The sequence below is a fragment of the Onthophagus taurus genome, chromosome 2 (genome assembly GCF_036711975.1).
Source record: "Onthophagus taurus isolate NC chromosome 2, IU_Otau_3.0, whole genome shotgun sequence".
NCBI lineage: Eukaryota > Metazoa > Arthropoda > Insecta > Coleoptera > Scarabaeidae > Onthophagus > Onthophagus taurus.
Window position 1 is genome coordinate 6,655,426 of NC_091967.1, and position 27,953 is coordinate 6,683,378.

Consider the following 27,953-nt stretch of genomic DNA (forward strand, 5'->3'; position numbering starts at 1 on the left):
TCATGTAATAAATTTCTTTTTATATTTCGTATAGACGAGAAATTAAAAGTAGGTAACTGTGTTAATCAAAAAATGCTTACTCAACATTTAATTTCAATTTACTAGAAGCTTAAGACACTGTGGAACAATTACACCATTAATTTCTTTCAACATTACGGTTCATCTTCGATCGCTGGGGACCAACAGTTTATCATTTAATAGATCTCCTTGGAGTAAAATCCTTTCTAATCCTTTTAATTCCACTGGAAAATCCGGAGCGCAATATTCTCTTCGCGCTGTGCTCCATAAATAATGCGGTGGCGGCAGCCAATAACATGGACGTTGTCAACAAAGATACACAACCGGGGTTTGCAATTTGCATGGGAACGAGCGATCGTGCAATACATATACCGATAAGACGAAGGATGGCATCCTTAAGCCAAGTTTTGTAGTATTTGTCCAGCATTTTTCACCATGAAGAATCGATCCCTACTCGAGATCGCAACATATCGAGGTTACCCAGTGGGATTTATAAAAGAATTCGTTGACGATACTCGGTTTTGTGTTCTACATTCTACAATTTTAGAAATATTTAAATTTTGTGGTGTAAGATTGCATAATACAAAAGAATATTTTATATTTTAACCAGACCGAAGAAATATAAATTGTTAGTTAAGATTCGAATATCAAATGTAAAAAATTATGTACAGTTAAAGACGTGTTCACTTCATACACCTCTTCATAATTCGATGTTTTACGACACAATGCTTTATTTAATGACAGTGTCGTCTTGCACCAGGAAATCGGCGCGTGTATTGGAAAAGAAAAAAAAAATTGATAATTTTAAGTATGCTGTTGTACCGTTATACGATTCGCAAAAGAGGTCGGTTCACCACGCACTGTCCAAACTCCTCGATGACGATACGTTTACAACAAATTTATAAATACGTTTACGTATGTGAGAGATATTTACTTAAACTCTAAAATTTTAAATAAAAATTAATTTAATTGATATCTTGAATTCATTGTGAGTAATTTATGTAACAATCTAAAAGAAAAGTAATTTGTTTGGTAACGGATGGAAGAAATGATTTTCCGTAAAATATTCTAGTCGTTCCAAAAAGGACGCTTCGTCGTCGACAATCCCTTCGGAATAGGCGAATAAATCGGGGTCCTTCAACAGATGGTGTTAGTTCCCGTCGATAAGAACCCATCAATTAGCAATTTCTCACGTTGCGGCTTTGAGTTTCGAGGAGTTGCCCTCGATACGAGAAAGTAATTCCTGTACTATGTTAACTATTCAATTCACGCTTCATTTATTTTAACAGTATTTTCAGTAATATCAGTTATCTTCGTACTTTGTTATTTTAGTATTTCGTTGTTTTAATGAACGTAGATATGAAGGTGTTTCAAGAGGAAAGGTAAATGATTACGTACAAGTAATGTAAATATAACCAAATGGAAGAATAAATCAGATATCATAGTTACCACATCAAAAATTAATTTGTTTACCAATGAATTATACGGTAAAATGAAAAATAAAAATTGGAGGCACCAAGAATAATATAAGAATTTACCATTTCTTTAAAATATCAATATATAAGATTTAAGTTGACTGAAATAATAGAGACGGTACTACTGGGTGTCGTTTAAGAAGTTTCTTTGGATTTTTTCAAGTTGCAAGCATTTACAGAAACAGCTTCAAAGTTATGTCATCTCATGGGAAATATACTTGGAAAAACGAACTATGACAATATTAATCCTAGTCTTTGAATAAGTTCTGTAATATTATGTTTATGGAACGCGTTAACTTATTCTAAGAACTTTAATTATATTACTTCAACAAAAGGATAATTGTGGATAAAATAATTGATTATAAGGTGGTTCATCTACTTAACGTCCCCATAACTCGGTAAAGATATGTTATTAGTTATTTCATACTTAAATTTTTATAGTTAATCATTAATTATTTGTATTTGTTAAATAAATACAGTATCCCATTATTAGGAATAAAAGAGTTTAAGACAAGTATTTAAAAAACTGGGTTTTATTTAATTTATAATAAGATTTTTCTCTAATCCAATTTCTTTTGATTTCTTTTAAAATATGTAGGTAACGAATAGGATCGATGTGAAGAAATAAGTGTTAACAAGAAATGAAGACGAACGCGAAGACGTACCAACCTTGTTCAACCTTGACATTGTTAACAGCTTGCCTTCCTTTTGGTTGTCCTCCGATCGGAACTGTGAAAGTTTTACAACATTTGGAATAAAAAAATTGGATGTTTTTAAAATTATTTTAAAGAATTTCGCAGAGTTAATTACAGTAATGGTTATATATATTTATTTCTGTATCCCTCCAAGCTAAAGAGCAAAACAAGCCCATTTCAGATTCATTAAAAATATTAAATTAATTAAATCAGATTTGCTTCTTTCTTTATCTGATTATAAAAATGTAAACTGTGTTATGTGATGTTCATAGCTATACGTTATAAAGATACCACCTTTTACCTAACGTATATAAATTCTATAAAGCGGTCTATTAATACGTTTATAGGCTTTCCCATCGCCCGTAAGGTCACAAAGCCGTTTCCTGTATACATTAAACTTTAACGATTAGCGTTTAATCCTAGACACTGGCGATGATGGGTTCGTACATACAACTTTAAGTAGAAATCGATAGACCTCCACTTCTACCATGACGAGTATATCAAAATAAACCGAAAATGATTGGAAAAATACTCTTTCCTGGAATCATTCCTTACATATTTACAACCCTTTGAAGTGGATAGAAAATGTTATTTTAAAGCAACATCCTCAAATAACTATAGACGGTTTCTCCAATTTCAATTGATATTTGCAGGTTTAGTCATACTTGTTTGTTACACTTTTCATTCTGCGAGAGTGGATCAAATTATTTTTTGTTATGCACAGCTTCAGCTAGATTTTCCATTAAAATTTTCTCTTATTTGAACCGGATCGGATAACCCATTGTGTTATATCGGTATTAACTTGGGGCGAAATTACAAACCAAATGGACAACTTGATTTCCTTCGTCTGCTATGGAAATCCGACATCTTACTCTCGAAACTAACTACGCCAAATCTCGAGTGGTAACATCTCAACGGTGTGGTTACACAACACCCTTTCAATGTACATTAAGGTTAGCGTAAACTTCATTTATACAGTTCACAGAGAGTAATTCAAAACAATGATGTTTGATAAATGTATTAAGTTTGGTAATTTTAAATAAAATTAATTCTAATCAAAATAGTCATAGAATTTTAATTAATTTGATGTATAAGTGATATAATTTTGTTGTATGTTGTTGTCGCCACGCCCTTGAATGTGGATGTTTCGCTTGGTTGACCCAATGACCCCGTTCCCCAGTCAAGTGGTCCGCAGACCAACGTTACGACTACCATCGAGTTGGTCGACCAGTGTAAGTCACAGTTTGTGAAGTGAGCCAGTGAAGGTATACCAGAAGAACGTCGTTACACACGTGGTTTTGTCTTTACCACGAAGTCACTCAAACCAAATAAGAATAGCCATATTTTCTGTACAATCAAATTATATATAATAATAAAGAAATAATCATAGAATAGGATAAAAAAGAATAATACTGGTAATAATTTCGATAATGGACATAATTAATTGGTAAGATTTTCTTCCATCTTTATTTTTTCGTAACTTGTTCGGTAATGCGGTTAGTAGTTTGATGGTTCATTAAAATTTATGGTGGTCAGCTTCGAATTAATTTCAACTTGTAATTCTCTAACTTTGTTTTTGGTACGTGTTATACATAATTCATTTAAACCGTATTAAATCTTTATTTTTATTTCATTTTGTCTCTTAGTTTATCTTATAATTTCTTTTCAGATTTTAATAAATATAAATGAGATACACTCTAAAAAAGGTCAATCGAAAAGAAAGTCACCTTCAATCAAGGTTTGATTTTACCTTCACCGTTACTTCCTACAATTCTGGTTGCATAAATACTTATTTCCTTTCGTTGATTTATATTTATATACGTTTACTTAGATTTCTTGGCAGTTTAATTTCTCCACGGGTGCTCCCCGAATTGCTTTTTCATTTCTATTATACGAATTCTGAGAAGTTATTATAAATAAGGTTGGATACACGTTATTATGAAATGTAAAAATTTAAAATTCAATAATTTATGTTCATTTATTATATTCCGATTTTTGATTGATACCAGGTCACATATTTATTGTTGCAACCTAACACAACAAATTATTAGATTAAATTATCAACAACTCAATTTTCACAAAACCTTTCTTTTGATTCAAATTATTGAAGGAGGTAGAAAAGAATAAATGGAAGTCAAAGAAAACCCAGATGGAAACGAATAAGAAAGAAGCAAGAACTGTGCAGAGGAATCGTAAAAACAATTAACTCATTTACAGTGCCTAAGCCACAAGCAGCCTCTGCTTAAAATCCTAAATCATCAATCCAGACTAATCTTCGTAATCTTGGAACGCAATTTAGAAAGGTGGCACAATTTGCAATTAAATTGCAGCGCCTCGGCCGCAAACGACCTTGGGTTAAATCGATCATTACATAAATTCTGTAATTTTGAAACACACAAATAACTATCCTATACTCAAGTTATGAAGTTTTATTTTTGATGTATAAACAAATAGGTGCCGAAATCGATTTTGTTGAAGAAAGACTTTTCTTCTTTGCGAACGCCGCCTGTTGCTGTCTCTGTAAATCTTTCATACAATATTTTTCACATTTTAAGTTAAAAATTCAATTTCGGTCAGTTCACAAACTTCCGTCAATTTTTCAGAAAACTTTATAAAACTCCTACATTGTTTAGATAAGGTGAGAGTGCAAATACCTCGATTTAACTTCCTTAATATACTTTTGAAATAGCGTATGCTAACCTCGTAAGTAAATCTCGTACAATTTCTATCGCTTTCTACTTCCCATTCACACCGTTTTTAAAACTAATTAACACCTCGAATCCGTTTGAAAAAAAATGCGAGTTAAGCAAATATAACTTTTATATTATTTTTTATATTAATTCTTTTTGTTTGCCGAATTGATATCCACACAAATAGAAACAAATATTTGTGCAATCGTAGTTTCATATCGATAGTGCTTTCCTTGTTGACATTTCGATTGTGTCTCTATTTGTACAGAATGAAATGGTGTTGTTCAAAATAGAAGAGTTATTTATTCGTAATTATAAAACATAATGTTTATTGATTAATTTATTAATAATTTGTTTAGTTAACACTAATAAATGATTGAATTTGCAATTTCAGAATAAACCGCAAATGAAATGCGCTGTGTAAAATGGCACGATGGAAAATTTGGATGAAGAACCACTTACTTCTGGCGTTCACAGTCATAACAATGGTTCCAAAATTGTGCTATACATTAAACGAGAACAAAATTTCTTTCGTAGATAGAGAACTTTTTAAATACGTCGATGAAATTTTTGATGAAGATCGATATAAAATATTTCCAGGTTTAGAAATTGAAAATAATACTGTGTCTAAACCAACAGATAGATGTTTATTTAATAAAAATAAAAACACCATAAATGAGACTCATTGTGAAGAAAGCCGCTCGATGGGCACTTTAGAAGATTATTTTTATAAAAAATTGTATCAATACACACAAAATCATGTTGTGGCAGTAAATGTATCGGAAACATCTAGGTTTTTTAAAGGTAATCGATTTTTTTAAGAAATTATCAGTGGAATGAATAAAATCTTATTCCAGTTGAAACTGGCAAAAGCTCATTTATGGCTGGGTTTGGTGTTGGGTTTTTAGCGTTTGCCTTGAAGAAACTTCTACTCCCCGTTATTATTGGAGCCCAAATTTTCAAATCGATTTTAATAGCCATGTTTTTGCCTTCAATATTGGGTAGCTTAGGAAAATTATTGGGTAAAGGTTTATCATCGTTTAGTGGAATTTCTGGATCTTCCGCTGGTTTGGGACATCATGCTGATAGTCAAACAATTGATGATTTTGAATTTAAAGATACAGGACCTTACAATAATGATTTATCACCGGATTACACCGTAAATAACGATAATACCATAACATTAAATACTGGATCGTCTACTGAAGCAACAGCTATGAATAGGTAAATTTTTAAACACAATTTTAGTTTAGGTTAAACTTTTCTTGGCGGCGAAAATGACCGCTATAATATTTCCGGTTATATTCACGTCGATTCTAGGGAATATTACAGAAATACGAGCGGGACTTAAACTTGAGGGAGTTAAAGTTGGGGAATTTCGAAAACGAGCAGCAAATTATGCCTTAATGTTAGATGAAAATTCTTCTCAGTCATAAACTACAACTTTTCGCGAGAAATTCAATTATATCAATCATATGATGTAATGGTAAAAGTATTTAGAATATTCAACGATTAATATCGGTTGTTCACGGTCAAAAATTTAATATTGTGTGTTTTACTTCCGTACAATAAAACATTTCATAACATCCAGTTTAAGAGTCTCGTAGGAAATATCCAATAGGATCCCGAGATATAACTGGAAACGTATTGGGAGTTTTATAAAAGAGTGAAGTACAAAGGAAAACCCCTAGAGATCTTTTCCTTCGCATTTATTTTTAAAAAGAAAAATGTGTCAATGGAATTTTTTACGTATCGAACTGCGTTCTTATTTTATAGCATTGATATCTGTCACGAAATACAAAAACCGTTAATAAATCAAAACGGTAAAGTGAACACTATGCGTGCACGAATATCTCGAACAAAAAATATCGCAGTTACTCATGTTTGGAAACGGTTAAAATGAAAAAAGAAACTGTTACTACAAATTACGGTTAATTATTGATACAATTTCTTTTATTTTAGGTTTGGGATAGAAACAAATAGAATATCGTATGTTCAAAACCCATCAGATAATTATTACTTTAAAAAGCCGCAGAAAAAAACAGATTTTAAAGTTTTCCATAAAATACCACCTTCATCGTTACTTCTTACATCTTATGATCCATTCTACAGTCCTTTACTGTCAAGATTAGATTCAGTTTTCCAACAGCTTGGACTTGGTGATTCTAAAATATTAAACGTTGAAAAATGTAGGGAGAGACTCGTGTGTTTGATGTATGCAAATCCCGCTAAGTATGCTCCTTACAGTAATTTAGTATCCGCTCAACTCAGCAGGTAAGAATTTTATTAAAAAAATAATTTATGCATCAAATAAAGTAATTTTTTACTTTTTCTTTTAGGGAGTTAAACGAATTGAAAAAACCGACATCTGATAATTCGGAAATATTAAGATTCTTTAAATACATGAAAGCAGCTAAAGACGGACAAGACAACGAAAATTGTAAAGAATATAAAGGTTGCCCTCAACTTTCTGGCGAATTAGCTAGCCCAGCCATGCTCACAACCTTCAACGACATCAACAAGTTGGTACAAGCAAGAAAATTAACCTCGTAAAGTCAATACGTAAAGAAAACGTAGTACGTGTATAGCGATTTTAATTTATTATTTATTTATTTATTCTTTCATTTAAGTTCTACTCAATAAGTTAATACCTATTTAATTAACAATAAAAAAATTAAAGAGTAAAAATTCACAATCCTAATAGTAACAAAATTTAATGACCAAATCAAATCCGTCAATTTACAATACAAATTTGATTAAACAGAATTAGTTTATATAAATTACACTAAAGCATATATGGAATGTTTGTCTTTAAGTTAAAACTTTACGGTTACCAACAATGTTAGAATCGACATTTCACAGTTCATCAAGTTCATGCGGTTTCTGGCCAATGCGGAATTCAGAACTTCTTGAACTGTTTCCTAAGGATTCGGCGTCGCGACGCTTGACAACTACTTGAATGCAGTGTCTGCACGAAGTCGTGTTAAATTTAAATTGTAACCAACTTCTTGAAGGAAGTTATAACGGAAGAGGGTTCAATTATTGGGACTGAAATGGTGGCGTAAAGTATTTTACAAAGTCATTCACAAATTTTATTTTAAATTCAAATTAAGTTACAAATTAATAATTTTTATAGACATAAAAAAATATAATATTAACAAATAGTGCATAAATAAATCTACACCATTGATTGATTGAAGGTTTTTTTTAGAAAAATCTTCGTTTGGTCAAACTTGACCTCGACTATTTATATGCTGTCTGATGACTTCCTGGGTTAGTTGTAACCTAAATAGTACCCAGTTATTTAGTTAATTTTTTCTGCCATCCCTCTTTTAGACTATTACTACCTATTTAAACTGTTATATATTTACCTACTATTCCTACTTAAACAATTTCGGAAAGTTGGGAAGAGATTTTATAACGGTGATTATCTTTCTGTATTCTAATAATCTACGAGCACTCGATATCCGATATAATGTTCAACCTGAAGAATCTTAACATCATCAACATAGAGCCCAAACTGAAGTATAGTTGCTAAACACTGAATGAGTTGTGCATTCATGCCGCTTATATCTACTGATTGGGTTAGGAAAATTATTGCATTGAAATTCTAAAGGTCTTGTAAATCTTCTCCTATTTATTCATTATTATTTCTACTTCTGACAGTAGAGATAACAGTAGCCTTGTTTAAATTTCTCATACTTCAAGAACTGGTCCACAGTAGACGAAGACTTCTTTTTATCCATCACCAAACTTTTTGTTTCAACAACTGAACCCATTGATATTGGCAAAGCATATTTGGCGCGTGATACTTATCACATCAGATATTGCCAAACGAGCTATTTTTCGACTCTTGGAGATTCGACGAGTTTTCTAGGGATGTCTAGTGATTTTAACTAGTTCTAGTGAAATCTCAGCTATTCTAAGTATCTACCGGGATCTCTACGGATTTTTATGTATTTCCAGAAGTTTTTCAAGGGTTTTAAAAGGTTTCCAATAATATTAAGGGATGTCTAACAATATCTATAACGGATTACCACGAAAAATTTACGAGTCAATTTTTCATTTTTTTCTAAAGAAAAATATCCTTCAGTTTACTACTTTTGGATTTCGGTGGTACGTGCACTTTGTTACCACTTCATTTCATTAATGATTTGGACTCAAACATTGCTATAGCTTCAATATGGCACGGCATTAATCAAAAGTGATATTGCGCTTAGTTTTTGACATAAATCCTTAGGACTATTGCTTATTAGAACCGTTTAGTGAGGGTTTTTCGAGTTGTTGATACTTTCAAACTTAGGACATACCTCTCGCTGCTTTCAATATATATAGTTAGTTTTATATCAATCGTCAAACACTATGATGGTGAATAAGCAGACTGACATCTCTGCACAAATAGAAACGTAGTCATAATATTGCTTGCTTCTCTTGCTTCATTTATGATATTAAAGCAGTGTTTGGGACATTCTACGTGGCAGCACTTCCGAGACTTCCTTTTCTTAGTCTCCACTGTTTTAACCCTCCTACTGACTCTGTATTCCAGCCTCTATTACAACCAATATTAATTATCCTACCCTCTAGCGATCCGTAAATCTTATGTATGATTTTCTAGGATTAACTATATTTTTCTATATATTTAACTATAACTACTATATTTAAAGTTGATATACCACAAAGAGTATTTTTGTCCTCAAAGAATCACCAAAAATCTATCAATTTTAATCCTTTACGTTGATTAACAAATTTTGGAAACATTATTGGACTTGTCACTAACGAGATATTTTAGAAAGACTTCATAGATTGTCTCAAATAAAATTTCAAAAAGATTTAGCAACTTACGTGATATTAAATGTGTTGAAATCGTATTAACAATATTTATGTGAACAATTTCTGAAGCGGATCTTACTTTATCGGTGTAATATTTTAGAGAAAGTTTCTGAGAAAACAATTTCTCTTTGAAAAATGATTCATTTTGAGTATTTTGGCGATTCTGTTACATAACCCATTACTTAATCCAAAATTAATTAAAATAATAATAAAATATTTTTAACGATAATATTTATATGATAGTAAATAGAAATAAACATCTTTAAGTTGCGAAGCCAATGAACTTGTCATTGACAATGGGATTTCCGAACTTGATTACACAACGACTTTCTCCCGGTTCTGCATCCCAACGAAACGTTGTCTCGTTACCCAACAGGGTTTTGCCCGCCAATCTTTATACTTGTAGGTTTTTAACCCCTCTATCGTATATAAATTCTCAGCACATCGGTTGAGTACCATCAAAAGTGGTTTAAAGTCCATTCGGGACGCAGCGCTCTGAAATTTCGATTTTAAACGAAATATTCTTGCCAGTTACTTGCGATTCCCGACACGGAATTAGTTAACAGTTAACTGACCCCGGCCACTTCGCTTCTTAAACCGCCTGGAATCGTCGTCTTTGACATACTTTTGTGTTGAAGCCAAATAGTGTAGTAGAAAGCAGTTTCTATTATCATCTGTTGTGCGTAACCAAGAGTGGTCGTTCCTCGAAGAGATGACATCGGCGACTATTAGGTGGTCTCTCTTGGTCTTCACGTTCTCCATTGTGGCGCTGCAATCTGGTGGACAAAATGCGAATGAAGATGTTGAGGATTCTCGACAAGGTTGGTATTTGTTATTTTTAGATACTAAATTATAATAAAAAAGAATTATTAAATAAAATATCAATTCCATGATATTATTAATTCTAAAACTAGACATTAAATTATTATATTAGTATTATCATTTATTAATTTTGAAATGTTGGTAGTGTTTGTAAAATGAAAGGTTTAAAATTAAATACGAAAAGAATTGTTTTCACATATGAAATGTCGAAGTAAAATATCAACGTTAAGTAGAGGATTAAACATTTGCAAATTGGACTATCGATTAGTACTAAATCACTTAATTGGCTGGACGAGCTTGGACAGTACAAACTAATTAAATTGTTCGGATGATGTGAGGTATGCAAATTTTGCGTGAAAACGTAACTGTTTAAACATTAAAGATTCACTTAGGTAATAATTGGTTTATGTGCTTATAATTAACGGATACATCTTTGTGTTCTATTCCACAAATCAATTAATATATAGCGATTATAATTATTTCTTGTCATAAAAAGTTTTTATCTATACATAAGTATTGCTTTAGATGAAATCCTTCACATAGAACCCTTATAATCCGAACGTAATCGCCATAAATCTCAAAGGGATAACGGGACCATAAACACAGCGGATCCCAACACGCCACATTTTCACCAGCATCTCATCCCTTCCGGTGCCTCGTTGGCCATATTCCAGCTCCACTTTGTTTTATCTCAATTGTGTTCAAGTTCAAATTTGCCTCGCTATTTTTTTGATATTCTTTTGACCTAGTTTACCTTCCAGCTTACAAATACACTTTTTTTTTAATTTCTATTTTTACACAAAACAAAAAAATTATTTTTCAGGAAGAGGGTTTCTTGATTGGATTGGTTTGGGAACTGGACCAGATACAGATCCTTATTTAGCGAGAACCAACGCAGCTTGTTTAAATGGAGACCTTGCGGAATGCTTTAAATCACGCGCTTTGGTTTCGCTGGATGAATTTTTCGCTCAAGTAACTGAAACGAATAATAAAAATTTACGAACGTGATTAATCGTATGATATTTTCAGCCTTTCTATCAGCTAACTGAAAACGCTAGACTTGTAAGGATGCCAGAAACGCAATTAAGAAGTTTGGCACAGGAACCGTATCAATTCACTCAAGCTCCAAGAGCTGATGAACCGGAATGGGATCAATTAGTAAAGTTTGTTATGCGAAAGGTAATTTTGAATAAATTTATAAGTTTTCATGTTATAAAAATGATTATATGGTGGTTTAGGTTGAAAAGTTTTTGAAATCTACCGCGATCGAAGCTGATTTTACAAACGACATCACTGAAAGCGGGCGATATTCACCGAGGTTTGTTGATGAAATTGCCGATGAAATTGATATTATTGAAGATAAAAAGGATTCTTTATTCAGTAAGATTTTATTTTTATATATTTATTTTTTTATTAACAATTTATTTTATTCTAGATCGTAAACAACTTAAAAAATTGTTTATCCCAATGTTGATCATCTTAAAACTTTTCAAATTGAAACTCCTCCTTTTCTTGCCGTTAATTCTGGGATTGGCTTCGTTTAAAAAACTTTTGGGATTCTTAGCTATTGTAATTCCTGGATTAATTGGTTATTTCAAACTTTGCAAGCCAAATCTCTCATCGCCTTTTGCATCAAATAATTATCACCATGCTCAATATTCGCCCGCTGGAATTGGTTATCAACCTCATTATAAAAATCCCTATGGAAATGAAGAATATAATTATTACGATGATGGAAGAAAAATAAACTTTGGTGAGAGCGCCCATGAATTAGCTTATAATGGATATGGAGAGTATAGAAGTAAAAATAGTGGAATTCAAGCAGAAACTTCATCTAAAAAATCAATTTTACCCGATTCATAAATTAATTTTTGTTAAGCTGTGTACAGTTAATTAATTATTTTTCATAACATTGTGTCATTTAAGGTTGTAAATTATTTATTATCTCTACTTTGTAAATATATTATAGATTTTTTAAATTTAAGTTTTATTAATTTAGGTCAATGTCTCTAAGCCTCCCTTGCCAATTTAGTGTTATTCCACGGCAAAGTATCTCGCAACGCCAACGAGAAAATAGAATATATGGAATTCTATTAAGCTTGCCTATTTTCTGGCGAACACGAGCTTTCTCTCACCGAGGGTATAATTGTGGCTTTAAGAGCCCACTTTACCAGGTCGGTCAGTTTCTGAGGGGCGCAGACGACGGACGTTCGGAAGCAACGAGGCGGAGTTTATTTTCTACTAGGCCCGACCCTTTATAGATAAAAAAAACATCGTGTTTATTTTATTACGATTCTTTTTCTCGTCGATGTTGTTAATGAAGAAATTAAACGACTTCTTCTAAATATTATTGTTTATTAACACTTTTTCTTAATTACGAATCACAATCAATCTTTTTATTGACTTTCCAATTTATTTATTATTTTAGTTATTTAGCCCACTTTTTTACTACGTTTGTTTTTTTTAAGTATTTTGGTTCACAACAATTTACATTACGCAAATATCAGTTTTTTAATGCTTTTTTTCGATATGAATAGAATATTAATTTTTTAATAGAGAAATTAGAGAAAGAAGTTGAGAACATCTAAGATTATGGGTTTATAATTCAATTGAATGTAAGGCAAAAATCAATTTCAAATGCAATAAATAATTTTGCGACGCATAAAACATTTATATCATTTTGAAACGAAAATAACATTTATAACTTCATTTTATATTAAAATAGATATATTTGCAATACAGGAATGTGAAAAGTTCGGTACAACATTTATAAATTATATCTTTGTTGTATTATTATGCGTTCGTTTGATATACAGGTGTCTCAGAGTAACCGTGTAAGTAATTTTATTTGAAAACACAGGTAGTTACAAAAATTAAAGAAAAAATAGCTGAATAAATGTGGTTCCTTTATGAATATTATTACTTTTCATTCGAACTTTTTTAATATTTCTGTTTAAAAAAATGGACTGCATGGTCTGCATCACCTTGTATAAGTAAATGAAATAATATGTAATACCTAATTAATAATAATATTAAATAATGATTGAAGTATACAAAATATGGCTAATAGTGTAATAAATAAAACAGCCCTGACTAGAAAAATCTTTAGGAAATTTTAATTTGCCATCGTTGAATAGATGTAAGCTCTTGAAATTCGCTGAACACTTCACCTCGACGATGGCATTTTCGTTTTTTATTGTTTCATTTGGACTTGCAACTAAGAATCCATACATCCTACGGATGAATAGAACTCAAGAGTTTGCTGGCAAGTTATATTTACTTTCAAATTTTTTTAATGCAAGTCATTCATAGTCTTGGCCATGTTTAGTGTTATTATTTCTAGCAAATTTCGAGTACAAGATTGATTTAACTTTATTTAAGCAAGACGTGTCATTTCTCATCCTACATACATCACCAAATCTCGATGCAGTTAGGCACAGATACCTTTCTTGGATCCATATCTGATTGGTACTTTAGCTTCTGGTAAGAATTTGTATTTTATTTCTGTTAATGCATCCATCTTGCAAGTTTCCAATAAATTCTTCTTTCTTTTATATTCTTCGTGTGAAATGTCACTCATAAATTATAACCGAATTGCTATCATTACCCTGATCGGCTTTCGCTACCTACCTGAATTACCCTGTATACACGAGTATTTTATTTTATTGTATACAATTATTTTATAGCAGTACCACTCCGGATGATGCATCGTAATTGATGTTGTTCGAGCGTTTAGCGTTTACAGTCTTTATTCAGTCTTTATTTACTTCTCCTGAAGCTGTAACTAAATTAATTCTTCTTTACCTGCGTTCTTCATAGACTGCTATGCCATGTCACTTACGGGTTCTTGATATTTTTGGAATGTTTTTGTTAACATAAATAGTATATCCACACATAACAATAATTCTTCAGCCTGTGTATATCCGGTACCGACAGATAACAGAAACAACAGCAGAGTTTATCTCAATAGACTCTTTGCTTTCTTCAGTGTAAAGCTTCTTTTTTATCCCGCACATAAAACATAAAAGAAATGAGCTGCTAAGCCCTTCTTTTGACTCATTAATAAATTTAATGCGAGTTTTGTTGCAGTTGAATGGATTATTCTCCACCATCAGTATTTGGTTCTGCATCATTTGTATTATTTAACTTATGGTATCGCTTCAAATAATGTATCGTTTTAATTTTTACTGTGATGGTTTATTCTTTTTAAATAAGTCCTTTTTATGTGTATCACAGTTTATACAATAAAATTAATAAAATTTAACTTACCTTTCGGAATGAATACATTTTTCAATTGAATCTCGGACTATAAAATATGAAATTTTAGATTTTATAAAAATTTATATCGTAAATTATTACCGTCTATTACTCCTTTTTCGAGAACATCTTCAAATGCTGAGGGGTAGTTTTTTAGATGAACATACTTACCCATTGTTTATAAAAACTTTACACAAACTAAATTAAACTAACACTATAGTACACAATAAAATAACAACTATTGACTATAAATTCAAAAATTTTGTTAAATTACACAATCATTAGTAGAAAATCACGGAAAATAAAGTTCAAAACGTACTTTTGGAAATGATTATTTTCTCTACCACATTAAAAAGTAATAGATAAAACAAGGAGCTTCGATGAAGAGAGTCGATGTCAGCGCCGCTCAGTCGGCAAGAGGCGGGACTAACGCGGTGGTAATACTTCGTGGGAATCTTGACGGAAAATATTCATTTTTACGCTACCTTTTTGCAATTTTAGCAAATTACAAACTATTCCTTTATAACTAAAAATTTTGAAAAAATTTATTTGAAAAATATTACTATTTTCAAGTATACTATCATGCAAGCTAAAAAAGAACGACCAAATTGTATAATATTGAGGAAAAAAACCCCTTTTTTTGGAAAACTTTAAAAATTTTCACCATGCGTTATGTAGAATTGTTAGAAGAAGCTATGTACAAAATTTCATCCAAATATTTTCATAAATAATGTATGTTTTTTGTAATTTGCCGAGCTGTATGGTAAAGTAGCCTCTTAAGGAAGCAACAAAACGAATATCCTTTATATTATAAAACATTCTATTACTTGTAAATCCCAAAATTTTGTAAAATCTTCATAAAAGTGAATGATAAGCTAAGGATGTTGAAGTTTGAAACAAAAAAAATCATCATAATGAATCATCAATGTGTTTTGTAATTTTGGGTTGCTGTGATATTAATTGTAGAGCTTAAGCCGCAGCGACTTCGGCTTAATCAAATGAATGCAAAGATCTTCATTCTAAGTTTGGCCAATGTATTGTGTAGTTTTAGGTTGATGATATATTAATTGTTTTCGTTGCTGGCTAAAGTTGTTGTGTTTTAAAATAAAATAAATATTATTTTTTTTTTTAATTAACTATTTCGTCGACTAAATGATTGTTATAATTGTTATTGTCCTAAGCGACAAAAGGCACTGAAATTTCCAGATTTATGAAGCTGAAGCGGTGAGTGAGGTAATTAAATTTTAAAGACTTCCCGCCTCGTTGGACGCGGAATGCATTTAAATTTAAACGATAGAATTAAGCGTATTAAATAAGCGGAGATGGTCGACAGTTTGAGGGAAGTTTTCATTCTGGAATTAACAATGAGACTTACCGTCAAAATGTTCTAAGAACACCTTAAGAAATATTCCGTTTAAAACGACAAGAAACGCATAATTTAAAGTTTAATGAAAATTGGGGGTACTTTTGTCTATTAAGTTTACCTTTTTAAATTCGATAAAAAATAAAAACAAAATTTCCTTTCTTGAGATAAAATTTTTAGTAGGAACGGTATTTTTATTAAAGGGGTCCTTTAATATGCATGAGGAATATAAGCTGGATCAGATTTTCGTCGGGAATAGAATATCTATATTTTAGTACGAAGGAGTATCACCGACTAATGTTCTATTAATATTAAAGAGGTTGCTTAGGTATTCAAAGGTAAATTTATGCGATATATATCGTAAACTGATAGCAAATTATAAACGTGTGCATCGTTTCAAAAATCATTTTTCATTTATAAATGTAACGAGTTTATTTTATTTTATTTTGCTCGAAAAATGTTTTATGGCGAACCGTTCCTATATAAATATTACGGTCACGTTTCTATATATCCCACTGAAACGAGCATATTGTATATTGCTTTATATTGGTACCCTGATTTTCAATCAATACAAAGTATATTTAAAAAATTTTTTTATTTGAGGTAGACCACGAATTAAAGTGCAGGTAAGTTTATGACCGAAATCCAAATGTCTTCTTTTACTTTGCTATTTCCTACAACACGGAAAACCTTTTTAAGTACTCACGTCCATCCTAAAAGAAAACAAGCATAGAAAATAACATAAACTTAAAATATACGTATCGTATTTTACCTGGTAATTACTGTAATTTAATAATTTAACAATAATAGTAACAGAAAAATTTAATTTGAACCATAAATCAACTCCGTCTCGATATTCCACGGTCGAGTTTCACCGCTCCGTATTTTTTCTTCCACTTTTTACACTCGATTTTCTCTCGGCTACGTTTCCGTCGAGATGGTCATCGTGAAAGCATTTCTATGGCCTTAGAACCAGAGTGGAGTCCATAGGGGACTCGAAACCGGTTCAAAGGAGACGAATGGAAAATAGAAAGTGCACCGAACCCCTTCTTGTAAAATGTTTCGTGTATCGTAATAACGAAATTATCTCGTGGTAATAGCGCGGGACGAATCTCTTTGTTTTTGTTTGAACACGTCTTATATACAAGAAGATATATTGCTCCATCTTACAAATCCGGGACCCGGAAGATACGCACAATAAGGACTCATGGGATTCGAGGGATTTCAGGATTTGTATATGGAAATGAGGACTTTAGTTTGACCGTTAGATGTAAATTTAACAGGACGTAAATTTGACATGGGATGGCACAGTACCAATTAAACTAAGATAACTTCAAAGGAATTCGCTACTAAATTAAGCCATGTTAATGAAGGCTTCAATTAGTATTACACTTGAAATTGACCCGGAAAAGTCTTTAACAAACTCGGAAGAAGTTAACAAGCGGTCGTATAAAAATGAGCAATATCGGAAGTTGAAATCAGGACAATTAAGGTACTTACTAAGGCAATAAAGTCGAGAGCGGATGCGGTAGACATTTGCAATAAAAGTCGAATAATGGTGTATCCGGAGATGAATAGAAAGAGAACAACACAAATTAAAAGGACTACGACGACTACCGTTCGAGAAATTGAAGAATCATAAATCTAAAAAATGATTATTGATTTTATAAAAGAAATGGAGGGAAATTGATATGAAAATCTCTGATTGCATCACGAACGATATTACATCTACGACACGGACCTATAATGAAATGAAATTACATTTCCATAAATCCTTTTGACCGTAGTTATTGGGGTCATAAAAAATTTAATAACACCAATTTTAAGTGGTTGGTTTATTGTCAAGAACGAATATCACTCAACTTAACCAGGAGACCGAAACGACTTTGTCTTACATTGTCTAGAGTTACAATATCTAAATACATAATTAGCATGGTAATAAAATAGCAATTAGTAATCAAGTTGCTTTTTTACGAACATTTATGTTCTTAACAGCTTAAATAAATAATGAACTTAATAATGTCCAATTTAGTTGAGCTAATCAAGTTATTAAATAAAATTTACCCTTTTTTTCGACATAACTTTCGCTTTTCATTATATTTAGAGATAACAGAAAACTAATCCTGTGGAACTTGCAATGTCAGCATTTGCAATGCGTTTCCAATGAATCTTTAGGTGTAACCAAAATCTGTAAAGACGAGGTCTCTAAGTATTTTTAATATGTTCTGCATGAAGTTGTCATCGAATCATTAATGAACAGTAAAGTGATAGTCTTCACCTATGTTAACAATAGATAATAAAAGACCATATAACCCAAACTAGGAAGATAATCACGTAGATTACATTTGACATAACATAACTTATGATTAATACTGGAGAAATTGAAAACATTACTATACCTCAACCCGTAAAAAAGCGTCAAGAAAAGTGTTTCGATTAGAGCATTTTTTTTTTCAACTACATGGAAACCAAACAAGCATTGTGTTGAAAAAAAGCAGATCAATCAACTTGCTTCCTGCTTTAGCAGAAGTGCCAAAAGTGGAATAACTGACATCACTCATGAAGCTGTCTTAGACGTGGCCAAAACATTTGATAAGGTGTGGGTCAAAGGCTTACTGTAAAAGATGCTCTCTATGATATCTCATCTCACATGATATAACTAATCCAGTTGTTCTTGTGCGATCCAAATTAACCTAGTACACCATTGTTTCAACACCAGGGCCATTTTGATCACCAGAAGTCAAATCACCAGAAGAACTTTGTTATGTACATCTGTATTTTCACTCGATCACGGAAAATAATTGTAACCGAAAAATGTTTAGAAGTTAGAAAACGTAGTATATAGTATACTATAAGTTAGAAATAATCCGCTAAGAAAATCCTTAAGCTTTATTAATATGGAGACTTCATATACAATGATATCGTATGATCTACTTTATGGACAAAAACGAATGGTTCATCTAAAGCACTATCTATTGAGACACTAGTATTGAAACTTTGTTCCGAGGTTCAGAAAAAAGATACTCATATGAATATCTTAAGATTCGGAGACTGCAAATGTCCTTATTAAAAGAAAACTTCGAGACGTATTTATACGAACAGAAGGTGAATTGAGTATTCTTTTAAACATTAAATTCCAAAACGACATACATAGCTATTTCTAGTACTCCGAAAACCGTATGCGTTCTACATTCCACCGTTTTTAGATCATTTCCGATTTTTTTTTTTACATGAAATAGCGATTGCATACTTGCGTTAATTAAATTTACTACACCAATGGGATTCGCAATTTTTCTCGCTATTAAGGTGCTGCTTATTATTATTGATCATTAAAAATAAAATATTTGAATTAATTTTAGATAGATGTTTTTTAGCTGCTTAATTTTATTTACCATAAGTACCCGAATTATTTTTTATGTGTTAATTAGTGTTAAATATTAATAATGAATAATAACATTTCCTATTTAAAGGAAAACTTAACCGATGATAACGTTATTGATTGTTTAAACAAAGTTTTAATAGGGGCATTTTCCTTTTTCTCGTGGTCTCATCGGCAGAATTCTCAACAGACACAATGTGAGAAAGCAGATAGTAACGTTCAATTATGAAAACGCTTTTGTTGTCGACCTCCACAGCCGGTTAATGTCTCGATTGCCGACCATTAAGTTCTTCTCACCTCTGAAAAGTGCTTACCTAAATGTAATACGCGACATAAAAACCTAAAACTCTAGACCAGAACTGGAACAAATCGTCGTCGTTTCCTTCCATCTGATATGGACACAATCACACACACGTTGTGGAAACGCTTGATTCATTATGGTAATTTTGTTAGACTAGTTATGCGATGCCTACTGTCACACGCGGTCTCTGTCTTTTCGATTGGATTCCGGGTCAGCTTTCGTCTTTAAAGGCGTTAATTTATTGGGAATTTTACTCGGTTTATGCGGATGGGCCACTCCTCAATTTTAATAATTCTCTGTTGGCTCATTGATAGCGAACGATGCGTTGGAATAAATAAATTTCCATAATGTCTGCATAACCGCGATTTTACTCGAAACTGTGTCGTATGCGTCTTTTTTTAACGGCGGTTTACCGCTACATCTTACTTTCGTATAACCACAACTAATAATACTCATATTTGTTACTGTATATAATTTACGATATTATACGATTTAAAGATAATACTAAAGAAAAGTAAAATTTCGTCGTTTTAAAGAAATATAATTTTAAATTAAACTGATTTTGATTTCATATAGGGTTCAATCGGCAAATACCTACAACTCAAACGATTAACATAATTAAAAAGTGGAACACTAATTTTGTATAATGTGATATTTATGATTATTTGGCGCGGATTGATTCGATTCTAATTTTATTAATTTATATATCTCTAACATAGATCATAAGCGATCTCAATGTGAGGAATTCCTGATTTACAATCGAAACCAGTAAATCTTCTCGGCTACTAGAACAGCGTAATAAAGCTCGACACACATTCAAAGAGTCTATTCACACGAGGAGAAGTACAAGCGATACGGTCCCAAACCCCTCTCCGTCTTCTGGATTCGTTTAAGGATATCGTAGTCGCAGAATTATCAGAACATATAAAACCTTACCTCCACGAACTATTTGCTCATTGTGTAGTCTGACGACGCGCGAATAGTTACTATTAAGAACCATGAAATTTATCATTTTTTGTGCGTTCGTGACTTTGTGTTTTTGCTCTGTATTTCGGACAGTTTCTGGTAATCCAGTAGTTGAAAATCAGGAACATGTTGAAAACTTAGTAAGATCGGCGTGTAGTTAAGAAATATATTTTGTGAAAATGTTTTCTTCTTATTCTTTAGGTCCTTCCAACGGAATATACATCGGCGGAGGAAACTTTATTCAAAAAGTTACGATTGAAATGTACTAGCAATGACGTTACTGCGTGCCTTACTTTAAAAGGCATCACATATTTGAATAAGCTTATGAAAAAGGCTCAAATACATGTCGGAGATGTTGTAGAGATTACGAAAATTGATACGGATGTTCCAGAAGGTGAAATCAGAGCTTTTAATGAACATGGGTCAGAAGACGAACAAGGCTTGCAACTTTTTATGGATAAAGCATGGAAATTTGTACAAAGCCGATCGTTAAAATGGAAGGTAATAAATTTGAAACAAGAAAAGCTTTTTTATTCAGTTTATTTCTAAAACCTGTTGATTTAATGAAATTGCTATCATTAATGCAAGTGATTCGTAGAAGCAATAAACTAGGATGAATCAGTATACGGTTTTTTTATGAGCCGATTTACTATCGAATCGAACGTCTTCGTGGGTTTTGAAAGTTTTACTGATGAGGCACTATCGAAAATCCTTTCATTACCCTTTACAACCAAGCTAAAACAAGCTGAACTCTTTTCCGAATACGTAGCAGTAACCGAAGCAATAAACAAATAAATTCGGATATCCTATCTACGATCTGCAGTTACCTGAGCTTTTATTCTTATGAAAAATTCATGGTATTTTATAGTACCAGACGCCATGGTCTTTTAAGAATAAAGCACATCTCTTGAAAATGGCTTATTTTAAATTGAGCTTTCGGTATAAAAGTGAACTTCGCGCTTGAAATGAAAGAATGAAAGACTGGAAAAGCTTATTGTTACCTTTAATCAATAATATTCAATGGAGAAGGCACAAAGATATATATTTTTTATTTTTTTTATTTAAATTTAACCTAAATTTATTTCAATTTGTAACTATATAAGTTACTATAATGACAACTTATTATAATGACTTCTTAATACAAGTACCAAGTTACTATCTCAAGTTGCTTAATCAACTTGAGATAGTAACTCGAGCGTTCAAAGTGAAGCGTTATAGTATCGATTTCTCTTCATAACGTCCTTATCAAAAGACGTTTAAGCGTAATACTGATAAATTTCAGATATTAGACGACACAGAACTTGTATTTTCCGGTCGAAGTAACCCTGAGGGCGCCGTCAATTTCGGGATTTCTGTTCGACCCGTCAAAATCGAAGCCGGGGAAGCTCGAAAAAAGGACAAATCAGGCATGGGTGCACTTATTGCGGCGGCAGCATTGAAAATTGGTCTGTTGAAAGCTCTTGCCTTCAAAGCTCTGGCACTATTGGTCGGCAAAGCTTTACTCGTTAGCAAGGTACACAAATCGTAATTTGAATTTTATTCTCAATTTAACCGAATTTATTTTTACAGCTCGCGCTTGTTTTGGCTCTTGTGATTGGTTTGAAAAAGTTATTTTCGCAAGAAAAACACGTTACGTACGAAGTGGTAGCTCATCCGCATCACGAGACCCACCATGAACATTCAGTTAGTAATATTGGTGGTGGACACGAAAGTTATGGTGGTGGAGGTGGTTGGGGACGAAATTTTGAAGCTGCTAAAATCGCTTACAAAGCTTATGATCCAACAAAAGTTCATTAACTTTGAAAGAAAATTAAAAAGGATTAATGATGATTATGAGAATTAAAAATATTTTGCCATATTGGTGACTGTTTTTGTTTTCTTAAAAGTTGACATTTATTTATTTTGTGTTTTTTATTACTTATTTATTGTTTTTAATATTATAATTTTTATTTAAATAAAAATAAATAAATTAAAACAAAATTAATATTAAGTATTAGTATTAAATTTATGTTTAAAATACAAATCAAATAGATTTATTTTTTATTTCGATAACGTTTTGATTGCGAATGTCGTCTATTTAACCCAAAATGATGCGGTGATAAATTCACTATTTGATGCGTAGCATTTATTGGTTCACCTGGATTTACCACAGCAAGTTGTTGCGCCTGATTGCTGGCTGCTTCTTGCAGAGATGTTGGATAGTTAGCATAACCTGTAGGCGCTATGTGGCTATAAATATCTAAAAAAATAACATTAAAAATCACCAAAAAATAATAAAAATTAATAATAACCTGTTGGTTGCATTTGTTGATATTCAATATTATTATTATTGTTTGTATAAGTAGGTGGTAAACTTTGATGAGTTGTTTGAATATGACCTCCTCCTGAAGATTTGTTACCATACAACTTATACAATCCAAGTAGAGAAGATGTGACCAATGCTAATTTAGCAAACATTAATGATTTTAATACCAAACCCCCAACAGCTGCCATCATCAAAGATCCAATAGCGGTCGCTTTCATTCCCATCAAAACCGGAATAATGAGTTGTCCCATTTTCTTCCCACGTCCTTCTACTCCATCGTTATAATAAATTCCAACGTCTAACTTACTGTCCTTTTTTCCTACACTTAACCCAAGCCCAGAATAACCCATCCTTAAACTATATTTCTCCAAATCTGACCGTCCCAATACATCATCGTCTTCATCAAGAAATAATTTTATTCCACTATCGCCAATGTTTAATCCGTCGATACCCTTTAAATCTTCTATCCACCCTGAATGAACTGCGGAGAAACTTGTGAGTAAATAAACGATAAGCACCTTTGAAGACATGCTATAAGTGTGATTAAAAAATTGCGGGCGGTAAGCTTATATCGTCGAACGTTGGTAGTAGAGCTTAACAGAGTTGCATGTCTGGTGTCAATGAGAGATCCTTCTGGCTTAATTATGGTTTCGTGTAGTTGTAAATGAGAAAAACCACAGGAAGTAGACCATAGTTTACATGATTTAACATCGTTAAATTTATTAGAAGTCGTTTATATTAATTATATTAAATATTAATTTTGAATTGGTGAGGAATTAAAAACAATTTAATAATGTGAATAAAACCTACAAAATTGGGTAGAATTCGGTATAATAAAAGTTTAAACTATCTTGTGAGGAAATTAGGTACATTTTAAAATAAATGATGTGAAACGTATGTTAATGATCATTGATATTAAACATTCCTCTGCAAGCAGTGGCCAGTCTTCTTCTAGCAGTATCTAGTCTGAGAACAGTACACAGTTTTCGACAAGTAGCCTTCTGTACAACTTTAGGTAGCTAGAAATTTCTTCGAGATTTTTCGCCAAAAATAATAATTTGAAACATAATAAACTCTAATTCTGAAACAATTAAATTGCAGTGTAACATTTATTAAGTCTTTTATGCTTCTTCTAATGAGTATTATTGGTGAATAGAACATTTCTACTACTACTTCAATGTGATAACATGGACATCGATCGCATTCATTTAAAATTTTTTTATAAAATAATCAGCCTCACATGAAGAGTGCTTTCAAATACACGTTAGTCCGAATACATTGTAGTAAAGTAGACTACATTTAGGTAATGAACCTTTGTATGCACAATTTGCACTTGCTCTTTGTGAACAATCCCCGCAATTTTAGTTTGAGCATTTTGAGTAGGCACTTACAGAATAATGCCAAAGTGAAATTAAAAAACGAATAAATAAATAAAAGAAGGTTTTAATAGAAGTCTTTTTTATTTATTTGTTATAAAATGTGATGTATCATTTCCTCCAGAGAGATGTTACTTTTAAACGAAAACAGACCTAACATATTTAGTATTGTGCTTTTATTTAAAGAGGTTCAGGTTAAAGTAATTGCGCGAGATGTTTGGTCTGATGAAATACGTGGCTGTAATCTCCTCGGAGTAGAAAATTAATACGAACGTGTGTTAAATGTGTAACATAATTGAAAGTAATAACGCAGTGGAGTGCAACATTTATCTTTTCAAATGTACAGTTAAATTTATGTTTTTATATTTCTTTACTGAAATTTGCAAGCAGATATCATGAAAAACGTCCCGACCTACACTTGATAAATATACATTGACGTATAAAATCGTTTAGCTACCGTTATGAGATGTGAAAATAGTAGAGTACTCATTTCCTTATTGCATAATTTGTGTGTTAATTTATGTTGATATTGTGGATATAATATTGAAATCTACACTTCATACAAATCTCTACCTTCATTAAAATTTATAATTAAATTTCGTCGAGTAATATCAACTGTTCAAATATTTGTCTTTGTTTAATTTTAGTAGTAAAGGTACGGCAAATTTTCTTTGTTTCAGAATTCAATTTCTACCTTAATTTTTCATGCTTTCGTCTACTTGGTTATTCTAACGGATGAGGTCGAAGAAGTAGATCCAAAGAGAGTCGAGATCCGTTTGTATTGAACATTCGTATCCGGTTTCAAATTGTCGAGCGAAAGCAGAGTTCCCATAAAAAGCATTTTCACTTTTGCACACATCGTGCGACAAGACTATTAGCTGAGATTTCTCGACGAGATTTTCCAACATGAAACTCGCGTGAGATACGTGCTTTATCAAACGGAACGGAGTTCAGTGCGAAAATTAGGAGGAAAAGTCTCCATCTGGAAAAACCTGTCAATTAATACGAGCCTGTAACACTAACACAAATCTAGCCACATTGCGCAGATGTTGCGTGCATTTTACGCAATGCGGTTTACTGAAACGAAGCGGTAGCGGTCGGCAGATGAGTGTAACGGAGTTTTTTTTTTGTCGATACGGTTTCGGCAACAAAAAAAATTGAAAAATACTGTTGGGTAAATTTTGCAAAGGAAGCGTTTTATGTTATTGTTAAAGGTGATAATGAACAATAAAAATAGCAAATTTAATTAAATTATATGATATGATAAAAAAATAAATTAATCGCCTTCATCTTCTGGTCATCTTCTTAGAAATGTCTTAAATGATTGCTCTGATTCTTTTATAGTTAATCCCCACGCATCTCAAATGTTACCTCTCTTCAATCACAGCGCAAAACACCGTTCTCCTCGTTAATCTCTTTATACAATTAGCGTACAACCATCACCTGGACGAATGAAACACCAATTTGGATACGAATTAGAGTTGATGAGTTTCAATCTTCGGCCAGCCTGCCGTTTCTTTCTGGCTATTATCACTATGATCAGGTTAGGCCGTTCCACATTTTGCTGACCGAGTTTTGCTCCAGATTAGAGAGGCAGGAAAAGAAAGAAATACGACCATCCGATTCATCGGCACTTGTCTCTTATTGCATTAGAATGTGGCTCGAAACCAGGCCACACCGAGTCCGGGCTGTTAATAATTTCGCCTCTCTCGTTTTTTTTGCATTGTTCCTCGGTTTCCTCCAGATTTGCTCCATTAAACCGAAACCATTTTTTTGTCGGTGTTCTCCCGCGCTTATAAACCTGACTTACGATCGTTTTGGCCGTCAGAGCTGTTTCGTACGCGTGGTTACAAGTCAGAAGGATGTGTGTAAGAGAGTTGCTCGTCCTTGTAGCCCTTTTGGCAGGATGCACGGCTTCAGAAAGTCCTGACTTCACGCACGGCGTTCAAGTCTTATCCAAAATGGCCAGACAATTCTTGAACAGCCAGACCGAAGATGTCACCATTGGAGAAGGGGTACATCTCATCAACACCGCTAGTCCAAACGATGCGAGAGCCAATATGGATGATGGAACATTTATTGGATCCGTTGAAAATTACTTGAGGAATCACGAAATTAGGATTAAATTACCCGAACTTATGCCAGAAGAAGGGGTTGGACGGGCTTTTAAAGTTGTTATGGATGGATTTGAAAGTAACGACTTAGGTAAGAATTAGAAAATTATTAATTATTTATTTATTATTTCACGCCCAATTTATACTTTTTCACTTTTCTCATTCCGAAGTAAAAGTTGCTATGAGTACAACACACGTGTTCCGTTTGGGTACTTAACTAATTATTGACCGATTGTGAACAGTTAGAAAGTTTTAATTTCTTCTGGGAGAGTTACACGGTCAAGGCTGTTCCTATTTACATATTTCGAGCTTCTCTCATCCCAAGATAATCACCTCACCCATCCCATCCTTTTAGTACTAGAGGTCAAGACCACTTTTATTACATCGTTTTAAAGATTTCTTTTAATATTTAAAACATTTTTAGGTTCTCCAAGAGGTAAAGGTGGCCTTGGAGGAGGAAAAGGTGGTGGTTTAGGAGGAGTGATGATGATGGGTTTGATGATGGGTAAGATGATGGCGGCTTTAGGTTTAGGAGGGGTGGGTCTTTTAGCGATGAAAGCTTTAATGGTATCGGCGATGGCGCTTATGTTGTCGATGATTATTGGTCTGAAAAAGTTACTATCTTCGGACCATGATGATGGTGGCCACACTGTAATTCACGCTAGTCCGAGTCACGGAGGTGGTTACGATCACAGAAAGAAACGGGACGCTGCTGAAATGGCATATAAAGCGTGGAGTTCTTACAGCCAAAGTTAATGTCGTTATGATACTTTTAATTAATTTATTTTTTTTTCTACGTTTTGAGTTAGATTCTATTTATTACTGTCTTGCGTTTTATTTATTGTTTCATTTCGTTTCTTCTATTGCATGTAACGATAAATAATAAATGGAAAATAAAAGAATAATTACAAAAGCAAAGTTATTTGGATCGAAAATGTTGTTGGGGGGAAAGAGGTGATGTTTTTATTTCCTTTATGAAGTCGTTTTAATTTGTGTTTTCTCTTCTCCCATCCTACTTTTATCAGGTTTTCACCGGCCTTTCACATTTTTTTTTCCTGCAAGCTCAAGAAAGTCAATTCGAGTTCATTACCCAGTGAGATACTGACCGTGTGACCTCAATTTCTACGAATCTGGCCAAGACATCTGCTGTGCGCGCCCGAGACAGGTGGCCATGAAATTCCTGCTGGGTGGGGATCGAGCAGGAAGGGAATAGAAAGTGTTGTTCCGGCTGAACTTCAGGTCAGTAGGTTGATGAACCTACTTAGATCTTCATCGATCCTTGGAATTTTAATACAATCGAAGGAAAATATCAAAAAAATTCAACGAAAATGATAAAAAAATAATCTTAAAATTTTAATTAAT

General features: G+C 32.6%; 5 protein-coding genes and 2 long non-coding RNA genes across 8 annotated transcripts; 5 read left to right on the forward strand and 2 right to left on the reverse strand.

Moving 5' to 3' along the window:
* The first annotated feature begins 3,403 nt into the window (after positions 1-3,403).
* Positions 3,404-7,573, forward strand: LOC111427608 (Protein Osi24). 2 transcript variants are annotated; one of them, XM_023062831.2, is made up of 5 exons: positions 3,404-3,635; positions 5,273-5,682; positions 5,736-6,102; positions 6,841-7,152; positions 7,218-7,573. In XM_023062831.2, the coding sequence occupies exons 2-5, from the start codon at positions 5,304-5,306 to the stop codon at positions 7,429-7,431; spliced, it is 1,272 nt and encodes a 423-aa protein (XP_022918599.1). In that variant the 5' UTR covers positions 3,404-3,635; positions 5,273-5,303; the 3' UTR covers positions 7,432-7,573. The 2 variants fall into 2 exon arrangements, with proteins under 2 accessions (XP_022918599.1, XP_022918600.1); XM_023062832.2 differs by having other exon boundaries at positions 5,787-6,102.
* Positions 7,574-7,957: 384 nt separating this feature from the next.
* On the reverse strand, positions 7,958-9,881 carry LOC139428938 (uncharacterized). The gene is made up of 2 exons (XR_011639620.1): positions 8,250-9,881; positions 7,958-8,163 (listed from the first exon to the last, which is right to left on the reverse strand). It is a non-coding gene; the product is annotated as an uncharacterized lncRNA (long non-coding RNA).
* A 301-nt stretch (positions 9,882-10,182) lies between these two features.
* LOC111427543 (DUF1676 domain-containing protein Osi2) lies at positions 10,183-12,509 on the forward strand. The gene is made up of 5 exons (XM_023062738.2): positions 10,183-10,529; positions 11,354-11,502; positions 11,560-11,709; positions 11,769-11,910; positions 11,966-12,509. The coding sequence occupies exons 1-5, from the start codon at positions 10,421-10,423 to the stop codon at positions 12,391-12,393; spliced, it is 978 nt and encodes a 325-aa protein (XP_022918506.1). The 5' UTR covers positions 10,183-10,420; the 3' UTR covers positions 12,394-12,509.
* A 168-nt stretch (positions 12,510-12,677) lies between these two features.
* LOC111422947 (uncharacterized) lies at positions 12,678-15,115 on the forward strand. The gene is made up of 2 exons (XR_002707394.2): positions 12,678-14,013; positions 14,620-15,115. It is a non-coding gene; the product is annotated as an uncharacterized lncRNA (long non-coding RNA).
* A 5,676-nt stretch (positions 15,116-20,791) lies between these two features.
* LOC111427107 (uncharacterized) lies at positions 20,792-22,706 on the forward strand. The gene is made up of 4 exons (XM_023062092.2): positions 20,792-20,936; positions 20,998-21,297; positions 22,079-22,309; positions 22,366-22,706. The coding sequence occupies exons 1-4, from the start codon at positions 20,829-20,831 to the stop codon at positions 22,591-22,593; spliced, it is 867 nt and encodes a 288-aa protein (XP_022917860.2). The 5' UTR covers positions 20,792-20,828; the 3' UTR covers positions 22,594-22,706.
* A 38-nt stretch (positions 22,707-22,744) lies between these two features.
* On the reverse strand, positions 22,745-23,631 carry LOC139429157 (uncharacterized). The gene is made up of 2 exons (XM_071194648.1): positions 23,088-23,631; positions 22,745-23,035 (listed from the first exon to the last, which is right to left on the reverse strand). The coding sequence occupies exons 1-2, from the start codon at positions 23,629-23,631 to the stop codon at positions 22,830-22,832; spliced, it is 750 nt and encodes a 249-aa protein (XP_071050749.1). The 3' UTR covers positions 22,745-22,829.
* Positions 23,632-26,196: 2,565 nt separating this feature from the next.
* LOC111427108 (Osiris 5) lies at positions 26,197-27,458 on the forward strand. Its single transcript, XM_023062093.2, has 2 exons — positions 26,197-26,682; positions 27,016-27,458. Exons 1-2 carry the CDS (start codon positions 26,340-26,342, stop codon positions 27,345-27,347), a joined length of 675 nt encoding a protein of 224 aa, XP_022917861.2. The 5' UTR covers positions 26,197-26,339; the 3' UTR covers positions 27,348-27,458.
* The last annotated feature ends 495 nt before the right edge of the window (positions 27,459-27,953 follow it).